Below are 22,773 nucleotides of genomic sequence, written 5' to 3' on the forward strand. Positions count from 1 at the left end.
ATGATATTTTCTTCATTCTTTTCATCGCCCAATTTCCACCTTTTTCTCTCTCTCTCACATGGTCAAATAATTATAGCTCATTGCCACCCCCTAGCTCATCAGCGAGTGTTACATAGAGGGAGGGAAAGTGAAAGACGTGTGCCAGTCTCACTCTCTCTAACGCTCCCACTTCTCCCACTTCCCAGTTCTGTCATTACGGATTGGAGAGCACGGAGGAAAGGAGACAAGGAAAGGAGACATGGAAAGGAAGGAAGTATTAAAACGAATGCCTTTTTCTGTCTTTGCTGCTGCAGGAACTTCTACTACATCACCATGCTAAGGGACCCGGTCTCCCGCTACCTGAGCGAGTGGAAGCACGTGCAGCGTGGAGCCACCTGGAAGACCGCCCTGCACATGTGTGACGGCCGCTCTCCTACCCAGGACGAACTGCCCGCCTGCTACAGTGGCAACGACTGGACCGGGGTCACGCTGACCAACTTCATGGACTGCCCTTCCAACCTGGCCAACAACCGGCAGGTCCGCATGCTGGCCGACCTCAGCCTGGTGGGCTGCTACAACGTCTCCACCATCGGCGCCGAACGGGAGCGCGGCCGTGTCCTACTAGCCAGTGCCAAGAACAACCTCCGCAACATGGCCTTCTTCGGCCTGACCGAGTTCCAGCGCAAGACGCAGTACCTGTTTGAGCGGACGTTCGGCCTGCGCTTCATCCAGGCTTTCACGCAGATCAACAGCACGCGGGCGGCTAGCGTGGGGGTGGGGGAGGGGGCTCTGCGGCGGCGCATCGAGGGGCTCAATGCCCTGGACGTGGAGCTGTACGAGTACGCCAAGGAGCTGTTCCTCCGGAGGTACCAGTACAGCCGCCAGACACAGCACCGGGAGCAGAGGCTGAGGAGGAGGCAGGAGAGGCAGGAGGAGAGGCAGTGGCTACACCAGCACACAGCCCCCATCTCCAAAGCCAGGAGGGAGGAGGAGGAGAGGGAGATAGAGGGGGTGGAAGGGGAGGAGGTGGGAGGTGTAGCCACCACAGAGGACTACAGCAGCCAGGTGGTGAGATGGTGAGGCCGCAACACCCATGCAAGGACTAGTACTTCCTGTCAGTTTCTCTCTCTCTCTCTTTGTCTCTCTCTCTCTCTCTCTCTCGCTCTCTCTCTCTCTCTGCCTTGGGCTGCCCAATGGTGTCTTAATCTTTCAAATAGATGTATTTATTATCACTATTTATCATGATGTTGTCAACTTTAGTTTCTCCTCTCATGCAGAGTTTATTGTGTGTGTTCATTTTCTAATGCTTGTCTGTTCTTCAAAGTAGGTGAACAACTCAAATGGACATTCTACAAGATTTGATCAGAATCTCCATGGGACTGTATGTAAACAAAATAAGCGCCTCAAGATTCTTGAAAAATAATGTGGTTCGCTTAGGGTTGCAAAGGGAGGGTATATTACTAGAAACTTTCGAAGTTTACCAGTAAACTGCCAGGATTTTGGTAGCTTTCTTTTTGTATTTTATCAGATGGCATCTACTGGCCATTTTGGGTACTTCAGATTATCACAGGTGTCAGTAATTATCTATGGCCCTCTATGTGGCCTTATCACATGTAAAATGTATAAAATAATCAAGTAAGATGATTCTAAAATAAGAAATTAAATGTAAAACCTGTAAAATATTATCCTAATATAAACCATCAATCAAAACCATTGGTGTTTAATATGAGGGTTTCAGCATTAAACACCTTTATATTTTTTTCACACATTTTTATTTATTTGACTATGTCTTTGTTGTAAATGTTTTGGCGACAATGTGGTGGCAGTTGTGAAAAAAAGTCAATAGGTGGAAGAGTTGCAGAGTTAGATGAAAATAATGACATTCTTAATTAGATGCTTTTTAAAAATTAATTAGGCTATTTTCTCTTGAACCATATGATCTATCCACTAGAAACTCATGGAATATATGGACACAGATATTTTAAAAAAATGTATACATATATGAATATAATTTTTTTTAAGTTATTTGAGTAAATGACCAAAGTTACCAAAGATTACATTTTAATTACCAAAATTACTGAAGATTCCATTAACCTAACTTTACAACATAGGACTTGCTCATGATTTCTAAAGTAAGATATGTTAGTAAATAACACAATAAATTATTAATTAACCACCCTCCCATACTTTGGTTATTTCAGGACAGGACTTGTATTAGTTTACCTTGTAAGTTTGCTTTCCAACTATGAGTTAGTATGTACAGTATGATGGTATTCAAGACATTCACCTGTAGGAAAGTTGTGCATTAAATGTACGCTGCATACCACTGATTTCCAAGCTTTCCAAAAGCTGTCCTTTTTTCTGCTTCCGTTCACATTGTGTGTTATTCATGACAAAGAAAAGTCTTGATGACATCCACTTCTCTTTGCACGCTTTCTCTGTCAAATCCACGAACGCACACACACACACACACACACACACACACACACACACACACACACACACACACACACACACACACACACACACACACACTGTGTGATGGAACTCTGTTTAAGATGTTAGAAATAAATACCGGGGGGCACAATAGGCTGGCTGTCTGAACCAATTAGAGCCTTCTTACATCATGGTGGTGTAGAGCAGCCGTTAGCCATTAGTTGTGGTTCCAGGCAGTTCAGGGTGAAATGAAGCGTTTAAAGTGCCATTGAGCTTGACTCCAACGCAGCACAATAAAGAGTAGGCTGTCTGAATACCTTTCTCCTTCATCGGGGTACATAGTCACTCTGGCGATTTCTACATACCAGAGAGGCTGGTGTGATGTGATGAAGAGAGAACAGAACCAGTGATGTATGGAGGAGGAGGAGGAGGGAGGGGAGGAAGAGGAGGGAGGGAAGGAGGAGAAAGTCAGTGTGTTCCCTACCCCAAAATAGCCTCTCTTCAGCCCAGCTGCAGTTCTCAGGCTATCTAATTGCTATCGCAGTAGGAGAGAGAAGAGAGACTTATTGAGGTCAATAATTCTACAACCATCATTACTTCTTATCAAGTCAACCCAGTAACAGTGAGAGAAGTTGTTTTTCTCCATAACTACTACCATGCACTACTCTGAATAACACTTTTTTTTAAAAAGCAGTGTGATCCCAGTAGAAATCCATTGTTGCAAGAATTCAGACCAAAATGAACCTGTGTCATGTCCACCGCTTCTCCAAATGGCACTTGTTCTAACCAGAGGAGCTCTTTCACTTTTACAATCATTAACATGAGCGAGCACTGTGAAATGGTTTGTGAAGCATGGAGGGATATGACATATGGCATTCAGTAGAATCGTTTGGTGACATAATTTCTAAAGAACAAGCTATCCAGTCACTCTTATTTTCTGAAGATCTCTCACTGTTGTTTGAAATGGGTCGTTCCGGTGGTTCGGGGTTGACTAATTCACCTTAAATATACATTGAAATTAAATACAGCCAGCCCTGAACCACACGGAGTCCTTATACGCAGTACACTTATGTCATATTCAACATATTATGTCAAATTGATGTTTGGGAATCCGACTTTTGACATTTTTTTTTATAGTAAAGTATCTGTGGTCTGTAGAGACGCCTGTAAAAACAAAATATTTGTTGATTTACATTCCAGTGCAGTTATATGGGAAGGGCGGGTGCTGATCGAAAGACAAGTGGTTAATCGAGAAACGTGAAAATATGTGGATAGAAAGGGAGGTGTGCAGGAAGGAAGAGACAAACACTGTAAAGGGTTTTTACCAGACAGAAACAGTTCCTTCCTGGTTCCCAGTCAGTGTGAAACACAGCACCAATCTCTGTATGCCTCCAAAATGGTACACTATTCCCTATATGTGCACTACTTTTGATCCGGCTCTGGTCTAAAGTGGCGCACTATAGGGAATAGGGTGCCATTTGGGACACAGGCCCTGAGTAGCCTGGGAGTACACTGACTACAGAATAAACCACCGAGTTGGAATCGCATGCAGTGACCGTATACGTCCATGTGTACAAAAGTACATGCACATCCACGTTACACCATGTTGAGAGTAGTGACGTATGATGTCATTGCCAAAAATCTGTACATCTGAACACAGCTGAATGACAGTAGATACCATGATAGGAGACCGCATGCTCCTGTTGGCATACACCTGCACATTCTCAAAAGGGTCAAATGCATAACACAGATTCCAATGATTTGGGGAATTCATCAAATGAGCTTCTCAACTATGTTTACTGGAAAGGTAGAGGAAGAGATTGAAAGGTTGACAAGAAACAATATCCAACAATCAATTGCAACTAGAGACAGGAGGAACTTGTTGCACGCATAGATAGCCCAACTCATTTATATTCATATTCAAGTTTCCATCCTAGCCTATAATTCCTCTTTATTGTTCTCATTGTGTTATGGTAGCAAGATACTATACTGAGGTCGTTTTTGCTGTCAGAGTTGACTCAAGTGTTTCTTTGCATTAGATACTTGCTTTCAGCTTTGAATTTGAAGTGAGGTCTGGGCTCCCACAAGGTAGGATGGACAGTGGACATTACCCCCCTTTGATGTGGGACTCAAATAGTACAGCCTCAAATAAACATTTAAGCACCACTAATCTGACACTAGTTTGTTGGCTATTTGATACTATCAAATGATGAAATGTGTTGAAATAATTCAATTGGATGAGTAATGTATTACAGTAAAGTAAAGTAAAGTAGTGGTTCTGTGATTCTCCATAATGTAAGATGTAAAACAGACGCACGCCACTTTAACAGCAGGACGTCTTTCCCCCCAGCCGCTCCTTTTCCCCCCAGCCGCTCCTTTTCCCCTCAGCCGCTCCTTTTCCCCCCAGCCACTCCTTTTCCCCCCAGCCGCTCCTTTTCCCCCCAGCCGCTCCTTTTCCCCTCAGCCGCTCCTTTTCCCCCCAGCCACTCCTTTTCCCCCCAGCCACTCCTTTTCCCCCCAGCCACTCCTTTTCCCCCCAGCCGCTCCTTTTCCCCCCAGCCTCTCTTTTCCCCCCAGCCGCTCCTTTTCCCCCCAGCCGCTCCTTTTCCCCTCAGCCGCTCCTTTTCCCCCCAGCCACTCCTTTTCCCCCCAGCCGCTCCTTTTCCCCCCAGCCGCTCCTTTTCCCCTCAGCCGCTCCTTTTCCCCCCAGCCACTCCTTTTCCCCCCAGCCACTCCTTTTCCCCCCAGCCACTCCTTTTCCCCCCAGCCGCTCCTTTTCCCTTAAGCCACTCCTTTTCCCCCCAGCCACTCCTTTTCCCCCCAGCCTCTCTTTTCCCCCCAGCCGCTCCTTTTCCCCCCAGCCGCTCCTTTTCCCCCACAGCCGCTCCTTTTCCCCCCAGCCAATGTGTTCCTTATTCCTTGACTCTCATCTCATTGTTGCTTGCGTTAAGTAGGGGAGAAATGAATACCTGACAACACTGGGTATAGAAGTGAAAGCATTTGGTTTATGAATCATATTGGCATGTCTCTGGTCCTGGGCCAAATGTATCATGTTCTTGTTTCTCTCAAGTCATACCAGAACAATGCATTAAATACCCACTGAGCTCTGAGACGGATATTGGATGGTTAAATGTTGATTGTTAAATGTTTATTTATAATGAAGTGATATGGCAATATCAATTAGAGTTTACAGTATATATAAAGTCACTCTTTATAGGTATCTAATATTTTTATAGAAACCACATCAATGTTGTAAACCTCATACTGGCATATAATAAAATCTGATAAAAGGTTTTCTATTTACAGTACAGTATACACAGTATTGTAGGACAATATATTGCCATAGTAGTAATGTCCACACAGAATGAAGTAGAACACTGTATTATATTTCCTGTCTTTGGATGTCCATATCCGTGGCTACTGTCCTTTCGGCTGAAGCTGTGTTACTGGGCTTACTGAAGACAGCCTGGCTGAGTTTGAGGTGAGTCCTGAACCTGGTCCACCAGGGGCCCAAGTGGAACACACTGAGGAAGGCCTGCTTGAACTTGTCCCCGGCCAGGGTGTACAGAGCCAGGTTAAAGAAGGTGTTGAGCCCCGCTATGGGCCTGGATATGATATAAGCGGCGTGGACCCAGTGCTCCACCATACATGACGACTCAGGCTTCATCCTGGTGTCTACTCTTAGGATCCTCAGGACGTGGTACGGCAGGAAGCATACCACGAACACCACCAGGATCAGTATGGTGAGGCGGCGTGCCCGCACCCGGCAAGGGCTGTGGGTGTGGGGCCCCTTGGCTAGTTCCCGGGCGATACCGGCGTAACACAACACAACCACCACCAGGGGCAGCAGGTAGCCCAGCACGGTCAGCAGCCAGCCGTACCACCACACTAAAGCCGGGTCGCCGCTAGCAAAGTCCAAACACCGGGTCTTGTTGTTTTTATTCTCCATGGTGATCATGGTGAGCATGGGCACAATCTCCGCTCCGGCTATAGCCCAGACTGCGGCGCACGCCAAGATACCCCACCTCTTCTGCTGCACCTGCGCCGTCCTCAGAGGGTTCGTCAAGACTACATATCGAAACACAGCCAAACAGGTGAGAAACAGTATACTACCATATAGGTTAAAGTGGAACCCGAAACGCACAAAGCGACACATGAAGTTGCCCAGGGTCCAGGATTCACCGTTGGTGTAGTAGTAGACCAGGAAAGGCAGACTCAGAACATACAGAAGATCCGTCAATGCCAGGTTGACCATGATGATACAGCTAGACTTCCAGGGTCGTAGCTTGGCCAAGTAGATGGCGATGGAGGTGATGTTACCCAGCAGCCCCACAGCGAAAATTACACTGTACATGATAGGCAGGTAGTAGAGTTTCATCAGGCTGTCCACGTTGGTGCAGTTATGGTCGGATTTGTTCCTGCTGTAGATGACGCTAGACATGACCGTGCTGTGAGTGTTGTCATCGGCCTAGAAGAGGAACCCAAACAGAGACAGTGTTATATAATTATATACGTATATAGTGAGCTCCAAAAGTATTGGGACAGTGACAAATTTGTTGTTGCTTTGGCTCTGTACTCCAGCACTTTGGATTTGAAATTATACAATGACTATAAGGTTAAAGTGCAGACTGTCAGCTTTAGTTTGAGGGTATTTTCATCCATATCGGGTGAACCGTTTTGAAATGACAGAGCTTTTTGTACATATAGTGGGGCAAAAAAGTATTTAGTCAGCCACCAATTGGGCAAGTTCTCCCACTTAAAAAGATGAGAGAGGCCTGTAATTTTCATCATAGGTACACTTCAACTATGACAGACAAAATGAGAAATAAAATCCAGAAAATGACATTGTAGGATTTTTTATGAATTTATTTGCAAAAAATAAGTATTTGGTCAATAACAAAAGTTTATCTCAATACTTTGTTATATACCCTTTGTTGGCAATGACAGAGGTCAAATGTTTTCTGTAAGTCTTCACAAGGTTTTCACACACTGTTGCTGGAATTTAGGCCCATTCCTCCATGCAGATCTCTTCTAGAGCAGTGATGTTTTGGGGCTGTTGCTGGGCAACACGGACTTTCAACTCCCTCCAAAGATGTTCTATGGGGTTGAGATCTGGAGACTGGCTAGGCCACTCCAGGGCCTTGAAATGCTTCTTACGAAGCTACTCCTTTGTTGCCCGGGCGGTGTGTTTGGGATCATTGTCATGCTGAAAGACCCAGCCACGTTTCATCTTCAATGAACTACAAAAATCTCTGAAACTGGAAACACTTATCTCCCTCACTAGCTTTAAGCACCAACTGTCAGAGCAGCTCACAGATTACTGCACCTGTACTTAGCCCACCTATAATTTAGCCCTATAAACTACCTCTTTCCCAACTGTATTTAATTTATTTATTTATTTTGCTCCTTTGCACCCCATTATTTTTATTTCTACTTTGCACATTCTTCCATTGCAAAACTACCATTCCAGTGTTTTACTTGCTATATTGTATTTACCTTGCCACCAAGGCCTTTTTTGCCTTTACCTCCCTTCTCACCTCATTTGCTCACATTGTATATAGACTTGTTTATACTTTATTATTGACTGTATGTTTGTTTTACTCCATGTGTAACTCTGTGTTGTTGTATCTGTCGAACTGCTTTGCTTTATCTTGGCCAGGTCGCAATTGTAAATGAGAACTTGTTCTCAACTTGCCTACCTGGTTAAATAAAGGTAAAAAAAATAAAAAAATAAAAAATGCCCTTGCTGATGGAAGGAGGTTTTCACTCAACATTTCACGATACATGGCCCCATTCATTCTTTCCTTTACACGGATCAGTCGTCCTGGTCCCTTTGCAGAAAAACATCCCCAAAGCATGATGTTTCCACCCCCATGCTTCACAGTAGGTATGGTGTTCTTTGGATGTAACTCAGCATTCTTTGTCCTCCAAAGACGACGAGTTGAGTTTTTACCAAAAAGTTATATTTTGGTTTCATCTGAACATATGACATTCTCCCAATCTTCTTCTGGATCATCCAAATGCTCTCTAGCAAACTTCAGAAGGGCCTGGACATGTACTGGCTTAAGCAGGGGGACACATCTGGCACTGCGGGATTTGAGTCCCTGGCGGCGTAGTGTGTTACTGATGGTGGGCTTTGTTACTTTGGTGCCAGCTCTCTGTAGGTCATTCACTAGGTCCCCCCGTGTGGTTCTGGGATTTTTGCTCACCGTTCTTGTGATCATTTTGACCCCACTGGGGGAGATCTTGCGTGGAGCCCCAGATCGTGGGAGATTATCAGTGGTCTTGTATGTCTTCCATTTCCTAATAATTGCTCCCACAGTTGATTTCTTCAAACCAAGCTGCTTACCTATTGCAGATTCAGTGTTCCCAGCCTGGTGCAGGTCTACAAGTTTGTTTCTGGTGTCCTTTGACAGCTCTTTGGTCTTGGCCATAGTGGGGTTTGGAGTGTGACTGTTTGAGGTTGTGGACAGGTGTCTTTTATACTGATAACAAGTTCAAACAGGTGCCATTAATACAGGCAACGAGTGGAGGACAGAGGAGACTCTTAAAGAAGAAGTTACAGGTCTGTGAGAGCCAGAAATATTGCTTGTTTGTAGGTGACCAAATACTTATTTTCCACCATAATTTGCAAATAAAAAACCCTACAATGTGATTTTCTGGATTTATTTCTCATTTTGTCTGTCATAGTTGAAGTGTACCTATGATGAAAATTACAGGCCTCTCTCATCTTTTTAATTTGGAGAACTTGCACAATTGGTGGCTGACTAAATACTTTTTTGCCCCACTGTAGTAGAGGACCAAAAGTATTGGGACCAATTAACTTCTATGTGTATTGAAGTAGTAGAAAGTGAAGTATTTGGTCCCATAATATGTTTCTAAACACTTCTACATGAATGTGAATGCTACCATGATTAAGGATAATCCTGAATGAATCTAACCTCCCCCTCCGCTTGTGCATCTGTAATTTATTCATGATTCATTCAGGACTGTCCATAATCATAATGTAGTGAAAGTGCTTGCACACATCACTACAGACCCTTCATTGCATGTTACCACACGACGGATCTGCTTCCTGTCACATATAGGTGCAAGCGTGTTGCACGTCATAACAGGACACATCATAACATTGTTATTGCATTGTATAATCAAGCTTTTCCTCTAGGTGACTTCTGCAGACCCAGACCATTCGTCTGGACAAAACTGCAGGGAGGGTATGTACTGTGTTGGTTCGTGAGCTGCTGATTTCACAAGCCTGGGCAAATGCAAAGAATTGTTCATGGTCAACCAAGTATTGTTTTAACCGTACTACATGTCAGTGGAGGCTGCTGAGGGGAGGACGACTCATAACAATGTCTGGACCGCAGCTGATGGAATGGCACGAAACACATGGCAAACCATGTGTTTGATGTCGTTGAGACATTTCCACTCATTCCGCTCCAGGCATTACCAAGTGCCCATCCTCCTCAATTAAGGCGCCACCAACCTCCTATGCTACACGCGGCTATCACCAACCGACACAGTGTCCATAACCATATCCAGTCCCTAAAGTTGGTCCTGTTAAAGGAAACATTAACAAGACCCTAGTCTAGTTACGGTTAATGTGTCCTACAGCATATCTAATGTTCTGGCAGCCTTCCAGGCTCATTGTAGCAGTAATGGTAGAACAGACTCTTATTGAGGATTTCATTTCTGGTTACAAGGGCAGACTTGCTATCCAAGCCACACACTGACCGGCCTTTTTGGGGCTGGTAACTCCATGTCTAACACATATCAGCTGGCTAAACAAACACAATATACTGCATGGATTTCAAATCGAATAACTACTGGTTTTCAGCATCTGGCGCTTGGTGATGATAGTATCATCAAGGCCGTCAAGTCATAAGCTGAGACATTATTGAAGCTTAGTCACATTTTTTTTGTCCAAACCCACACTGTGGAACACAATACAGCTTGTATAACTTACGCACAGGACTTGTTCACAGCTGCACAGCAGGAGATATTGGATCTCCGCCTGGGTAAGGCGCCGCGCCATGCGCTGAACGACCTCATTGTTTCACTTGAACTAGAGAAATGGTTCAAGTCAGACAATATTCAGAATATTTCATATGCAGAACTGTTAGCCACCATTGATGCACAATTCTAAAGGATATTTTGGCTGTATTTGTTTTTATATGACTTTCCCTTTTATATTTCCGGACCCAACATTTCCAACTCGAGCTCCATCCGCCCTTCGTGAGTGGTTGTTAAACACCAATGCATAAAAATGGGATCACTTTGCTGGCTATTGTTGTGTGAAGGGTACTGATCCGTTCTTAACAACTCGGTCTTGTTGTCATGCGACTGTAATAAATATGTCATTTGCACCTGTAATACATTACCACCGGTAACTTTTGACGATACTAAACTGATGAGAGTACGATCATTGCATGCTATTCTGATGCTATCCAAGTGTCTCATACCCAGTGGCGTGTGATAAGTGAGATGAATTCTTTCTCCTAGGGGGGGGGGGGGGGGGGGGGGGCTGACCTGTCCAGCTAACCACACTTTCTGCTTGAAATTGACTGAAGATTTCACAATGGGACAGCTGAATATTCTCGGCCGGGTATCCATGTACACTGACATTGCACCCTGGTGGGAGGATACCTTCTATGAGAAGAGCACCAGGTCTCTGACGGAACCCACGGCCATGGTACAGGAGCTTCTGCAGGATACCTGCTACCACCTTGCATGCTCCCAGGTCGAAGTCAACCTGGTCAAGAAGACCGCAACTATCCCGACTAGTGTCTCCATTGCCTCAGCCAAATACACAGGGTGGGACTGGGTGTACCGCGCGTTCTGTCTTGGCAAGCCAGCTTGTGGTAACTATAACTTTAATACGGTGTTGCTTTTGCAGACATTGAATCACCTCTCTTCGTAAGACCACTTCTACTTCTTTCATTATGGCACCTCTGGTTCTTTCCTGGCCCAGAGGTGCCAAACAGGAGATTATTGTAGTCGAAAATAGAGAGAGTAAACTAATGTGAACGATGATGAAGGCCAGTGATGAAGACGCGTCTAGCGACTTGCTGGCGCCGAGGCCCAGGATGATGACTCAATCACGATTTATGACATTGTTTGAATGGCAGACCATCAGTGGGCCATCACATGGGTCAAACACACCTTATCTGTGGTAATCTCGAGGAAGAGACATTCCCACAGAAATCCTAGGGTCGCTGAAGGCAGGAGAGGTGAAGACTGATTAAACTTGAAATTAATGTTATTGTGTGAATTAAATGATCATGTTTGGATTGTTTCAAGAGTTCACAAAGAGCTATGAATTATGATTTATTTTATTGTACTGTAAGTGCTATGGATTTGTTGTTACAGAGACACTGTGTTATTCTGTTGGTCGGATGGCGGAGAGTTCAAAAAGGACCGACACAGGGGTGTGCTCTTATCACACAGTGTTGAGATGTGGTGATTAGAGAATGCGTGTGAAGTTTCATACCTTTTGTTTAGATTTTTTTGGGCCTTGCAAAGTGATGTTAATTAGATGATGGGAGATACTGGGATTTGCCATTCTTGGAAGAAAAAAAGATGGGGTTAAACGTTGATCATGGAGTCATTGGTAAACTGATCTCCTGATGTACGTTTGTATGTCATAGTAGTGAATTTTCTATGCCGTTAAAGACTTAGGATATTTTGTATTATTTTTATCGTGAAGATTTCTGGTATGTACCATTTGCTAATTGTATTCCTATTGCGTAACTGGAATAAATCGGATTACTTTTAAATGGATACAATCCGTAGTCCTCACATTTCTGAGTAATATTCCTTGAATTATTATTAATACTATTACTATTCCTGCTACTACTACTGCTACTGCTACTGCTGATGATGCTACTACTAATACTACTACTACTACTGCTACTACTACTACTGCTGCTACTACTCCTACTCCTGCTACTGCTACTACTACTACTACTACTACTACTGCTACTGCTGATGATGCTACTACTAATACTACTACTACTACTACTACTACTGCTACTACTACTACTGCTGCTACTACTCCTACTCCTGCTACTGCTACTACTACTACTACTACTACTACTGTTACTGCTACTGCTGCTGATGCTACTACTACTGCTACTACTACTACTGCTACTACTACTACTGCTACTCCTGCTACTGCTACTACTACTGCTACTGCTACTACTACTGTTACTACTACGATTACTACTACTGCTACTGCTGATGCTACTACTACTACTGCTACCACTACTGCTACTGCTGATGCTACTACTACTACTGCTACTACTACTACTGCTGCTGCTACTACTCCTGCTGCTGCTACTACTACTACTGCTACTACTACTCCTGCTACTGCTACTACTACTACTCCTGCTACTACTCCTGCTACTACTACTACTCCTGCTACTACTACTGCTACTACTACTACTGCTACTACTACTGCTGCTACTACTACTACTGCTCCTACTCCTGCTACTACTACTACTGATACTGCTACTGCTACTACTACTACTACTACAGTACTATTACTATTTCTAATACAGTCACTTACCCTCAATTTTCAACACTAGCCTCTAACAATTTAAACTTCTAAACATCTTCTATTAACATAAAAAATACTCATAAAAAATTACCCTTTCTACTTCCCTCTGCTCTCATTATCACAAAACGTGTGAGACAGTCTCAGGTTTTTCTGGCAGCATAAATAAACCAAAAAATCCACACCATGACATTGCAAATTTTACACCTCAGGCCTGATTATTTTTTCTCATCTTGTTCCTTACTTTTCACTCTGCACTTCATGTATTCTTCCTTTCAGAAAATACTGTAACATGTGAAGCCACCTAGTAAGTATGATCAACGCTATACTAGAATTAAAAAAATTATCCTTAGAGTTTCTTTGTACTGAACACATTGAGTCAGAAGCCCCGTTGATAACTGGTTATAAAATGTGTCCTTTGTCCTGGTCTTGTCCACATTCTGATTGTGCCCACATTTTTAGACAGGTGTAGATGATTAAAATACGCATTGTGATCTGTCCGTGATCAGATCTTCCTGACCACCTCCGGAGGTAGTCAGTGACCCAGTGTGTTTGGATATTATCAATCAAGTATAAACCGATTTTCAATTAAATCATCACTATACCGGTCTCTAAAATAAATACATTCGTATTATTTTGAAAGAATATCTGTCAAATAATCTCCATACTGGGAGGCACAAGGGAATCTAGTCACAATGCAGGCAAAAGACACATTTTAATACCATTTGTAGATGCCATGGCTACAATGTGGGCACAATAAGAATGTGGCAAATATCAGGACAGAAGTCACATGTTAGCATCAGGTATAAGCAAGGCTAGAGATACAGTGAGTGATATGGCAACTTACAGTTAGTCAGTCAGTCAGACAGTGCTGCTCCCTCAGTCATCGGTATCCTCTCTGAGATTTTCCTCCTCCTCCCTCTTATACATCAACCACCTCTGGTCCCTCCTTTCAGCTATGTTAACCTCCTACAGCACTGTCTGGCCCCCACCACGGGAAAACACAAGCATGTCACGCACTGTGCCTTTGTTGGGTGTTACCTCATTGACTTCTGCATCGAAACCCTTATTCACAAAGACTTCCGATCCTATTTCTGTATTTGACATGAATGTATTGAAAATATACGAGAAGTACAGTACTACTTCCTCTTCACTATGGGTACAGTACAACATTCCTGTGCAGCAGTTAAATAAAGGGAGTACATTAAGCACTGTTATTCCCCCTCAGTGCTAGGGGTTTAGTGGCTTAGTATTACTGTACTATGATGTCACATGTCCTGCATTTAGTGATGGAAAAAAGTATTTGATCCCCTGCTGACTTTGTACGTTTGCCCACTGACAAAGAAATGATCAGTCTATCATTTTAATGGTAAGTTTATTTGAACAGTGAGAGACAGAATAACAACAAAACAATCCAGAATAACGCATGTCAAAAATGTTATAAATTGATTTGCATTTTAATGAGGGAAATAAGTATTTGACCCCCTCTCAATCAGATAGATTTCTGGCTCCCAGGTGTCTTTTATGCAGGTAACGAGCTGAGATTAGGAGCACACTCTTAAAGGGAGTGCTCCTAATCTCAGCTTGTTACCTGTATAAAAGACACCTGTCCACAGAAGCAATCAGATTCTAAATTCTCTACCATGGCCTAGACCAAAGAGCTCTCCAAGGATGTCAGGGACAAGATTGTAGACCTACACAAGGATGGAATGGGCTACAAGACCATCGCCAAGCAGCTTGGTGAGAAGGTGACAACAGTTGGTGTGATTATTCGCAAATGGAAGAAACACAAATGAACTGTCAATCTCCCTCGGCCTTGGGGTCCATGCAAGATCTCACCTAGTGGAGTTGCAATGATCATGAGAACGGTGAGGAATCAGCCCAGAACTACGCGTGTCAATGATCTCAAGGCAGCTGGGACCATAGTCACCAAGAAAACAATTGGTAACACACTACGCAGTGAAGGCCTGAAATCCTGCAGCGCCCGCAAGGTCCCCCTGCTCAAGCTAGCACATATACATGCCCGTCTGAAGTTTGCCAATGAACATCTGAATGATGTGTTGTGGTCAGATGAGACAAAAATGTAGCTCTTTGGCATCAACTCAACTCGCTGTGTTTGGAGGAGGAGGAATGCTGCCTATGACCCCAAGAACACCATCCCCACCGTCAAACATGGAGTTGGAAACATTATGCTTTGGGGGTGTTTTTTTGCGAAGGGGACAGGACAACTTCACCGCATCAAAGGGACGATGGACGGGGCCATGTACCGTCAAATCTTGGGTGAGAACCTCCTTCCCACAGCCAGGGCATTGAAAATGGGTTGTGGATTGGTATTCCAGCATGACAATGACCCAAAACACACGGCCAAGGCATCAAAGGAGTGGCTCAAGAAGAAGCACATTAAGGTCCTGGAGGGGCCTAGCCAGTCTCCAGACCATAATCCCATAGAAAATCAGTGGGGGGAGCTGAAGGTTCGAGTTGCCAAACGTCAGCCTCGAAACCTTAATGACTTGGAGAAGATCTGCAAAGAGGAGTGGGACAAAATCCCTCCTGAGATGTGTGCAAACCTGGTGGCCAACTACAAGAAACGTCTGACCTCTGTGATTGCCAACAAGGGTTTTGCCACGAAGTACTAAGTCAAGTGTTGCAGAGGGGTCAAATACTTATTTCCTTCATTAAAATGCAAATCAATTTATAACTTTTTTAACATGTGTTTTTCTGGATTTTTTTGTTGTTATTCTGTCTCTCACTGTTCAAATAAACCAACAATTAAAATTAGAAACAGATAATTTCTTTGTCAGTGGGCAAACGTACAAAATCAGCAGGGGATTAAATACTTTTTTCCCTCACTGTATGCTTGATACATGTTGATGACAGACATTAGTGAACTAGAAATGGATGCCGGTGAAAACGGTCAAAAGCTGTGGCGGTTGTAAGAATTTAGTAATGTTACAGTGCAAGTTCAACTCATGAATGTAAAGGGTATCTAGAGGTAGTTCATTTAAGTCGTTTTTGGGGGTATCTGTACTTTACTATTTACATTTTTACTTCACTGCATTCCTAAAGAAAATAATATACTTTTTACTCCATACATTTTCTCTGACACCCGAAATTACTCATTACATTTTGAATGCTTAGCATGACAGGAAAATGGTCCAATTCACGCACTTATCAAGAGAACATCCCTGGTCATCCCTACTGTCTCTGATCTGGCGGACTCACAAAACACAAATGCTTTGTTTGTAAATTACGTCTGAGTGTTGGAGAGTGCCACTGGCTATCCCTAAATAAAACAGAAAGAGAATTGTGCTGTCTGGATTGCTTAATATAAGGAATTTGAAAGGATTTATACTTTTGATACAGAAGTATATTTTTAGCAATTACATTTACTTTTTGATACTTAAGTATATTTAAATCCAAATACTTTTGGACTTTTTCTCAAGTATTATTTTACTGGGTGACTTTCACTTTTACTTTAGTCATTTTCTATTAAGGTATGACAATTGGGTACTTTTTCCACCACTGTGGGTTAATGAGATTAACCTACTGTATGTCAAACCTACTGTTGAAATTTACTGGGACCTACAGCGTTGGTATGACACATACTTTAGTGTACATAGTGTATGCATAATGCAGGTCAGTTGTTTAAACCTGCCAATGGGTAGGTGTTTCCCATGTTTGTTTTTACTATAACAACTGGCTCACACCTAGATTTAAATTCCTGATATACCATATCGTCGACCTGAATCTAGTTCTAGTAAAACATGCGTGCTATGCACAGACAAATGTTTAAACTAAACCAGCCATAAAAATGGCGACAACTGTTTCTCCAAATTCAAAACAACCATAACAGGAGTTTTTGAACAAATGTTTATTTTACAAAAAAGCTAGCTAAATACACGTTGTGGGTTACTCTATAATGAGGGAAACTAATATACTGATGCGGTCTTCACTGAAGCAAAGCAGATGTTTTTGTTGTACAGAAAATCACCTGAGATCAGAAATGAAACTCACAACACAATCAACCAATAAGAGTCCACATTTGAGTTGTCATGTGACACCCCCTCTATTCCTGAAATGGAAAGACTACCCAGAGGAGATGGTGGTAGTCCGGGCAGACAGAGGGCATCATGGGGAATCATGACTGGGCAGCGAGGGTCTAGAGTTTGGGCATCTTGGCAGCATTGAGGCGCATGGATACGCAGGAGGAGCCAGCGGCGTAACGCATCTCCCTCAGCATCCCGCTCCATTCCTTCTTGTCCTCCTCGTACCTAACACAGGGAAAAGGAAGATACAGTGATGAGGAACAAACCAAGACGTAGTTGACTGTTTGTACAGTACCACTGACCAAGTAGGGCGCTCTCATTTATTTTTTCATTTAGCTTCAACTTTATTTCTTATCATTCATTTATATAACAAATTATTATGGAAATGTAAGCCATCTAAAATAATGAACCCACAACTAAACTAACAGGGCGGAACAATGCAAACTTCTGTTAGCTCACTGAGTTAATGCCTAGGCAAGAAGACCTGGGTTTGAAACCCGGTTGATAACATAACATTCAAAGAGGGTACTTACTGCCAAACATCAGTAATCTCTGCGGGGACCACCTCCTTGTTGTCATTCTGGATGAAGGTGAAGCCCCCCACGGCGTACAGGGCCCCCTCATTGCTCAGCAGGTTCACTGAGCTCCTCTCCTGGGGAAAGTCTGTGAACGCCTCCCATCTGCAAAACAAGGTGATTAGGGATAGCGTCAGGGGGACTCTTTCTAATTAAGGCCATCCTGACTCAAGATGACTAATAACGTTCAACATCCAGAACCAGCAAATGGTATTGTTATGGTGAATGATATTAAAAGGTGTAACACATTCTTAAACTGATTTATCACCAAAGTAAATGCTACATACTTGTTTGTTCCAAAGTCGTAGACTTCAGATGCAGCAGTGAGGCCTTCCTCGTTGACTCCACCGGCCACCACGATCTTTCCATTGTGAACGACGGCTCCGAACATGGCTCTGGCTGTCTTCATGGCAGCCAGCTCCCTCCACTCTGACTGCTTGTGGTTGTATACAAACATCTTGTTCAGGGCTTTGCTGCGCGGGAGAATGATAGACAGGGTTGTCAGATCTCAGGAAATGTCCTTCTGGCAACAGTATAGAAAGACTGTGATGGATTTGCAGTTACGGTTTGGATTCAATAAATCAGACAACATGTATTACAATACATGCTCACATGCAGTGGAGGCTGGTGAGAGGAGGACGGCTCATAGTAACGGCTGGAATGGAGTCAATGGAATAGTATCAAACACATCAAAGACGTGGCTTCCATGTGTTTGATGCCATTCCATTTTCTCCATTCCAGGCATTATTATGAGCCGTCCTCCCCTCAGCAGCCTCCACTGCTCACATGTAACCCCTAGAAAAATTATTTTCACAATGGTCACGTATGAATAACTGTTTACTTTACCATGTGTAGTTCCATAATGAAAATAATGACTTCTACGCTAGCTCTAAGATCTAACATGAACAGTTCTTAGAATGATAGACTACAAACAGCTGCAGCTTACACCATATCTTTAGCACGACGCACGCATGCACGCACACACACACACACACACACACACACACACACACACACACACACACACACACACACACACACACACACACACACACACACACACACACGCACACACACACACACACACGCACACACACACACACACACACACACACACACACACACACACACACTTGATGTTCAATTGTTGTGGGGACCTGAAATTGATTTTCATTCAAAATTATATTTTCCCTAACCTAACGCCTAACCCTAATTGTAAACCCAAACCCTAAACATAACCCCTAAGCTTAAAATAGCCTTTATCTTCGTGGAGACATGGGAAATGTCTCCACAAGAGAGAATTTTCCTTGTTTTACTATCCTTATGGGGACTTTGGGGCAATTCAGGTCCCCCCAAGGATATAAGAACAAGACCACACACACACACACACACACACACACACACACACACACACACACACACATACTTGTCATCAGTCTTTCCTCCAATGCAGTACACCAGACCCTTATGGGAGATCACAGAATGGCCGTGGATCTTCAGGGGAAGCTTTTTGGTCTCACTCCACTTCATCTTCCTGGGGAGAGCCATTACAGAACAGGAGGGTCAAAACACACACTTTAAATGGTAAAGAGCTGAGTAGTCCTATATGTTTCTACTGTACTGTGTGAATGAGACGTTGAATGCTATTCCACTCACTGGACATCATAGCACATCACAGAGTCCAAACACTCGTTGCTTTGGAGGTCTTTTCCAGCAATAGCGAACAGCAGGTTCTCACACTCTCCCATGTTGAAAAGGGCTCTAGGGGAAGGCATGGGGGGCAGAGCTACCCAGTCAGCTGCAAGAGTGTCCAACTGAAATACACAGGGTTGAATTAATGAATGAATGATTGATTGATGGAATGACTGCATTAATTTATTACAAATAGGTATTATGAATAAAGAGACTGTTTTGTGCTATTGACATCATCATTTATTCTAACATCAAACAAAGACTTTTGTCGATGTAACTTAGTGAGCTAACGTAGATTCCGAAAGGCAAATATTACCAATAGAAGATTTGAAACCATCAAAAGAAGTGACCCAAACTCTAAATGAACAATGATTGGTTACCTGATAGAAGTAGCACTGTAGGGGAGCGTCCTTGTCCTCCTCGTCCACAAACAGTCCTCCGATGAGGTAGAGCTGGTTCTTCTGTGACGCCAGGCTGACGTGGTTCCGGGGGATCTGTTCCGACATGGCCGCCAGGAAACACTCGTTCTCATTGACGTCGTACGCCACCGCTGCCGTGTCGTTGATCATCAGGATCAGGTCGCGGACGTACATGCCGTGGCGACGGTTATCGTTCAGGAAACCTGGGAAAACCTCCTCTGACTCGCCACCCTCACCATCCGCCCCCTTATCCCCAGCTACCTTCTCCTTCTTCTCTGGGAGCTTCCCCTGGAACGCGTCTTTGATAACCTGGACCTTCTTCAGGAGTTCTGGGTCGGCCTTGATGATCTCGTCTGTCTCCACTTTGTCGTGGAAGTATTTCTCGGGCATGAGGCGGAAGCGGATGCACTCAAAGGCGTCACCCAGTACCTGGACACGTTTGTCTTTGTCGTTGTGGACCCATTTCATGAGGGCTTCGAACACCATCTCCTCCCTCTCCACATTGAGCGAGTCGCCACCGATGACTGCGAACAGTTCATGAGCGGCCAGCTGGAGGAACTCCTCGTCTTTAGAGAGGATATCGAAGCGGTCTGCGATGTAGTCACGGGCGGACACCGCCAACCTGGGCACGTTGAGGACCAGACCCATCCTGAAGATTGCCAGACAGTTGGTCACGGAGAGCTTCTTCTGAAGATAATTAACACACACAGTGAAGACTGAAGGTATCTGGAAACGATTGGCTACGGCAAATATGTCCTGCACATTTTCGTCAGTGAGGTCGATCTCGGCCGAGTACAGATACATGATTATCATGTCCAAGATTGCGGGATTGACATCGTCCAGGACCACCTCCTTGTTGGCCTTCACCTCCTTGCCATCCTCGGAAAATAATATCTCTCTGAAGTATGGGCTGCAGGCAGCCATGATGAGTTTATGGCAGGGGAAGCTCCGATCGCCCACTTTCAGAGTGCAGTCCACAAACTTGTTCTCGTTCAGCAGCTCCTTGAGGCCATCCTGGAGCAAGGTGCTCTGGAAGAGGCGCAGCTCCTCCTTCATGGCTTTGGGGTCCATGGTGTTGGGAAATCGGTGGCTTGCAGAGGGGAAGAAATGGTGGCCACAGGTCCTCTTGGCACCCAGTCCAGGCTAGAAAAGGCTGAGCAGAGAAAAGGTTCCCAGCTTGAAGCCCCCACTCCCTACTGCAATTTAATCCTTTCCCCTCTAAATATAGCTGCCTGCCTGCCTCAGTCGGTAGGAATCTCAGCTCTGCCAAATCTGAATGCGGAGACCGACTCATACAGCTGTCACAGACTGAAAGAAGCAACTGGGGTGTTCCGGGCTATAGTCCACTACCATGATTCAGCCTCAACACTGTCATTGGTTTAGTAGTGGCTAAAGAGGGATAATGCTGTCAAAGCTACTGGTTATTAACCCAATATTGGTTGTTTAGACCACCCTGTATCTCATTCCCATTCATTCATTTCCAAACAACCATTCAAGCTAGGGTAATACCTCTCAATTAAACTATTTAAAGTGGATTCTAGGATATTATGTCCCTATGCCACTGTACAGCAGTGGCAGCAGCTGATAGACAGGCCTCTCCACCTCTCAACATTCCTCCTCATTTTCTCTTCATTGTTCTGGGGGGGGGGGGGGGGGGGGGGACATACGGGCGAGGCATTCAACTTCAAGCCCTGAAAATAGACACTTTTTCCTGAATTATACTGTACCCCTCAGAGTAGGCTTTCTTCTCTGTTTAAACTTAGGTGTCTACAGATAAAATATATAAAGCAGGTAAACTTAGCTTGATTATAAGTCAAAGTGTTTGGAAATGGGTGGCAATGTGGACACTGTAGTTGAGGACACTAAAGATAGACCATTTGGACAGGAGTGGAGTGTCTCACACGTAATATAAATATAGTGTAGTGCACAGACAGCAGTGTCACCTCGCCAATATCAGAAATGGATACCTATCGATTGCGGTGGCTACAGGAAGAGGTTCCTAAATTCATAGAAAGTGAGATTTAGAGAAGGCTTTCAAAGTACATTCATCTTGTTTCTACTTCAATTTAGTTGAGTTAAATTCACAGACGTTTATTTACTCTCTAAGCAAAGTCATTTTCTCAGAGCATGATACATTTGTAGACAGATACACTATCCATATTACTAGGACAAGTTTTACAAATGGTTGACATCTCAAAACGCTCCTCTATCCCTCAACTAGATTGTCAGAACAAATGGTCATAGTTAAAACCAAATAAGTAGCAACATGTAGTAGTAGCAGCTGTAGTAGCAACATGTAGTAGTAGCAGCTGTAGTAGCAACATGTAGTAGTAGCAGCTGTATTAGCAACATGTAGTAGTAGCAGCTGTAGTAGCAACATGTAGTAGTAGCAGCTGTAGTAGCAACATGTAGTAGTAGCAGCTGTAGTAGCAACATGTAGTAGTAGCAGCTGTAGTAGCAACATGTAGTAGTAGCAGCTGTATTAGCAACATGTAGTAGTAGCAGCTGTATTAGCAACATGTAGTAGTAGCAGCTGTATTAGCAACATGTAGTAGTAGCAGCTGTAGTAGCAACATGTGCACATGTTATATTCTTAAAGTTATATAGGCGTTATATTTGTGTTAAGTTACAATCTGAGCTACCAATGGAACAGCTGGGGGTTCCTGATGACAGAATTGAGAACCACTGACTGATTTAGTCAACCGTTCTCAATGGACACAAGGCCATATGTGAGTCTTTCACAAGACACTACACTGGCCATAGACATATAAATGACTTAGTAGCATAACACAACAGATTACATAAACTGGAATGACGACACTCTCACTCACGGCTGCACAAAAAGAGCTAAGAGCAAAACACGCCAAAAAATACTCTAATGAGCCGGCAAACCTACGTTTGAATTATCACTAAAAGAGCAAGTAATGCTTTTTGTGAACTGTAGAGAAAAATTGAAGAGCTCAAAGGGTTCTTTGAGTCATCATGGTTCCACAGAGAACCATCACCTTTCCCAAAGAACCCTTGACGAACCCTAGCTTCTAGTGTGCATCAGGCAAGGCAACTTTTCACCA

General features: G+C 43.8%; 3 protein-coding genes and 1 pseudogene across 3 annotated transcripts in view; 2 read left to right on the plus strand and 2 right to left on the minus strand.

Annotated features, from left to right (window-relative positions):
- Positions 1 to 2,306, plus strand: part of LOC110495784 (heparan-sulfate 6-O-sulfotransferase 3-B) — a 30,270-nt gene extending 27,964 nt beyond the window's left edge. Inside the window, exon 2 of the mRNA XM_021571212.2 lies at positions 294 to 2,306. Coding sequence (XP_021426887.2) covers positions 294 to 1,059 — 766 coding nt within the window. The 3' untranslated portion in view covers positions 1,060 to 2,306. The remainder of the gene's footprint in view (positions 1 to 293) is intronic.
- A 3,158-nt stretch (positions 2,307 to 5,464) lies between these two features.
- On the minus strand, positions 5,465 to 13,886 carry LOC110495785 (2-oxoglutarate receptor 1-like). The gene is made up of 2 exons (XM_021571213.2): positions 13,818 to 13,886; positions 5,465 to 6,883 (listed from the first exon to the last, which is right to left on the minus strand). The coding sequence occupies exon 2, from the start codon at positions 6,854 to 6,856 to the stop codon at positions 5,798 to 5,800; it is 1,059 nt and encodes a 352-aa protein (XP_021426888.2). The 5' UTR covers positions 6,857 to 6,883; positions 13,818 to 13,886; the 3' UTR covers positions 5,465 to 5,797.
- Positions 9,907 to 11,441, plus strand: LOC110497092 (annotated as a pseudogene).
- Positions 13,887 to 16,826: 2,940 nt separating the features above from the next.
- Positions 16,827 to 20,773, minus strand: LOC110495786 (kelch-like protein 41b). The gene is made up of 6 exons (XM_021571215.2): positions 19,664 to 20,773; positions 19,248 to 19,405; positions 19,018 to 19,125; positions 17,879 to 18,064; positions 17,550 to 17,696; positions 16,827 to 17,241 (listed from the first exon to the last, which is right to left on the minus strand). The coding sequence occupies exons 1-6, from the start codon at positions 20,771 to 20,773 to the stop codon at positions 17,130 to 17,132; spliced, it is 1,821 nt and encodes a 606-aa protein (XP_021426890.1). The 3' UTR covers positions 16,827 to 17,129.
- Between the last annotated feature and the right edge of the window lie 2,000 nt (positions 20,774 to 22,773).

This window comes from Oncorhynchus mykiss, chromosome 18 (genome assembly GCF_013265735.2).
Source record: "Oncorhynchus mykiss isolate Arlee chromosome 18, USDA_OmykA_1.1, whole genome shotgun sequence".
NCBI lineage: Eukaryota > Metazoa > Chordata > Actinopteri > Salmoniformes > Salmonidae > Oncorhynchus > Oncorhynchus mykiss.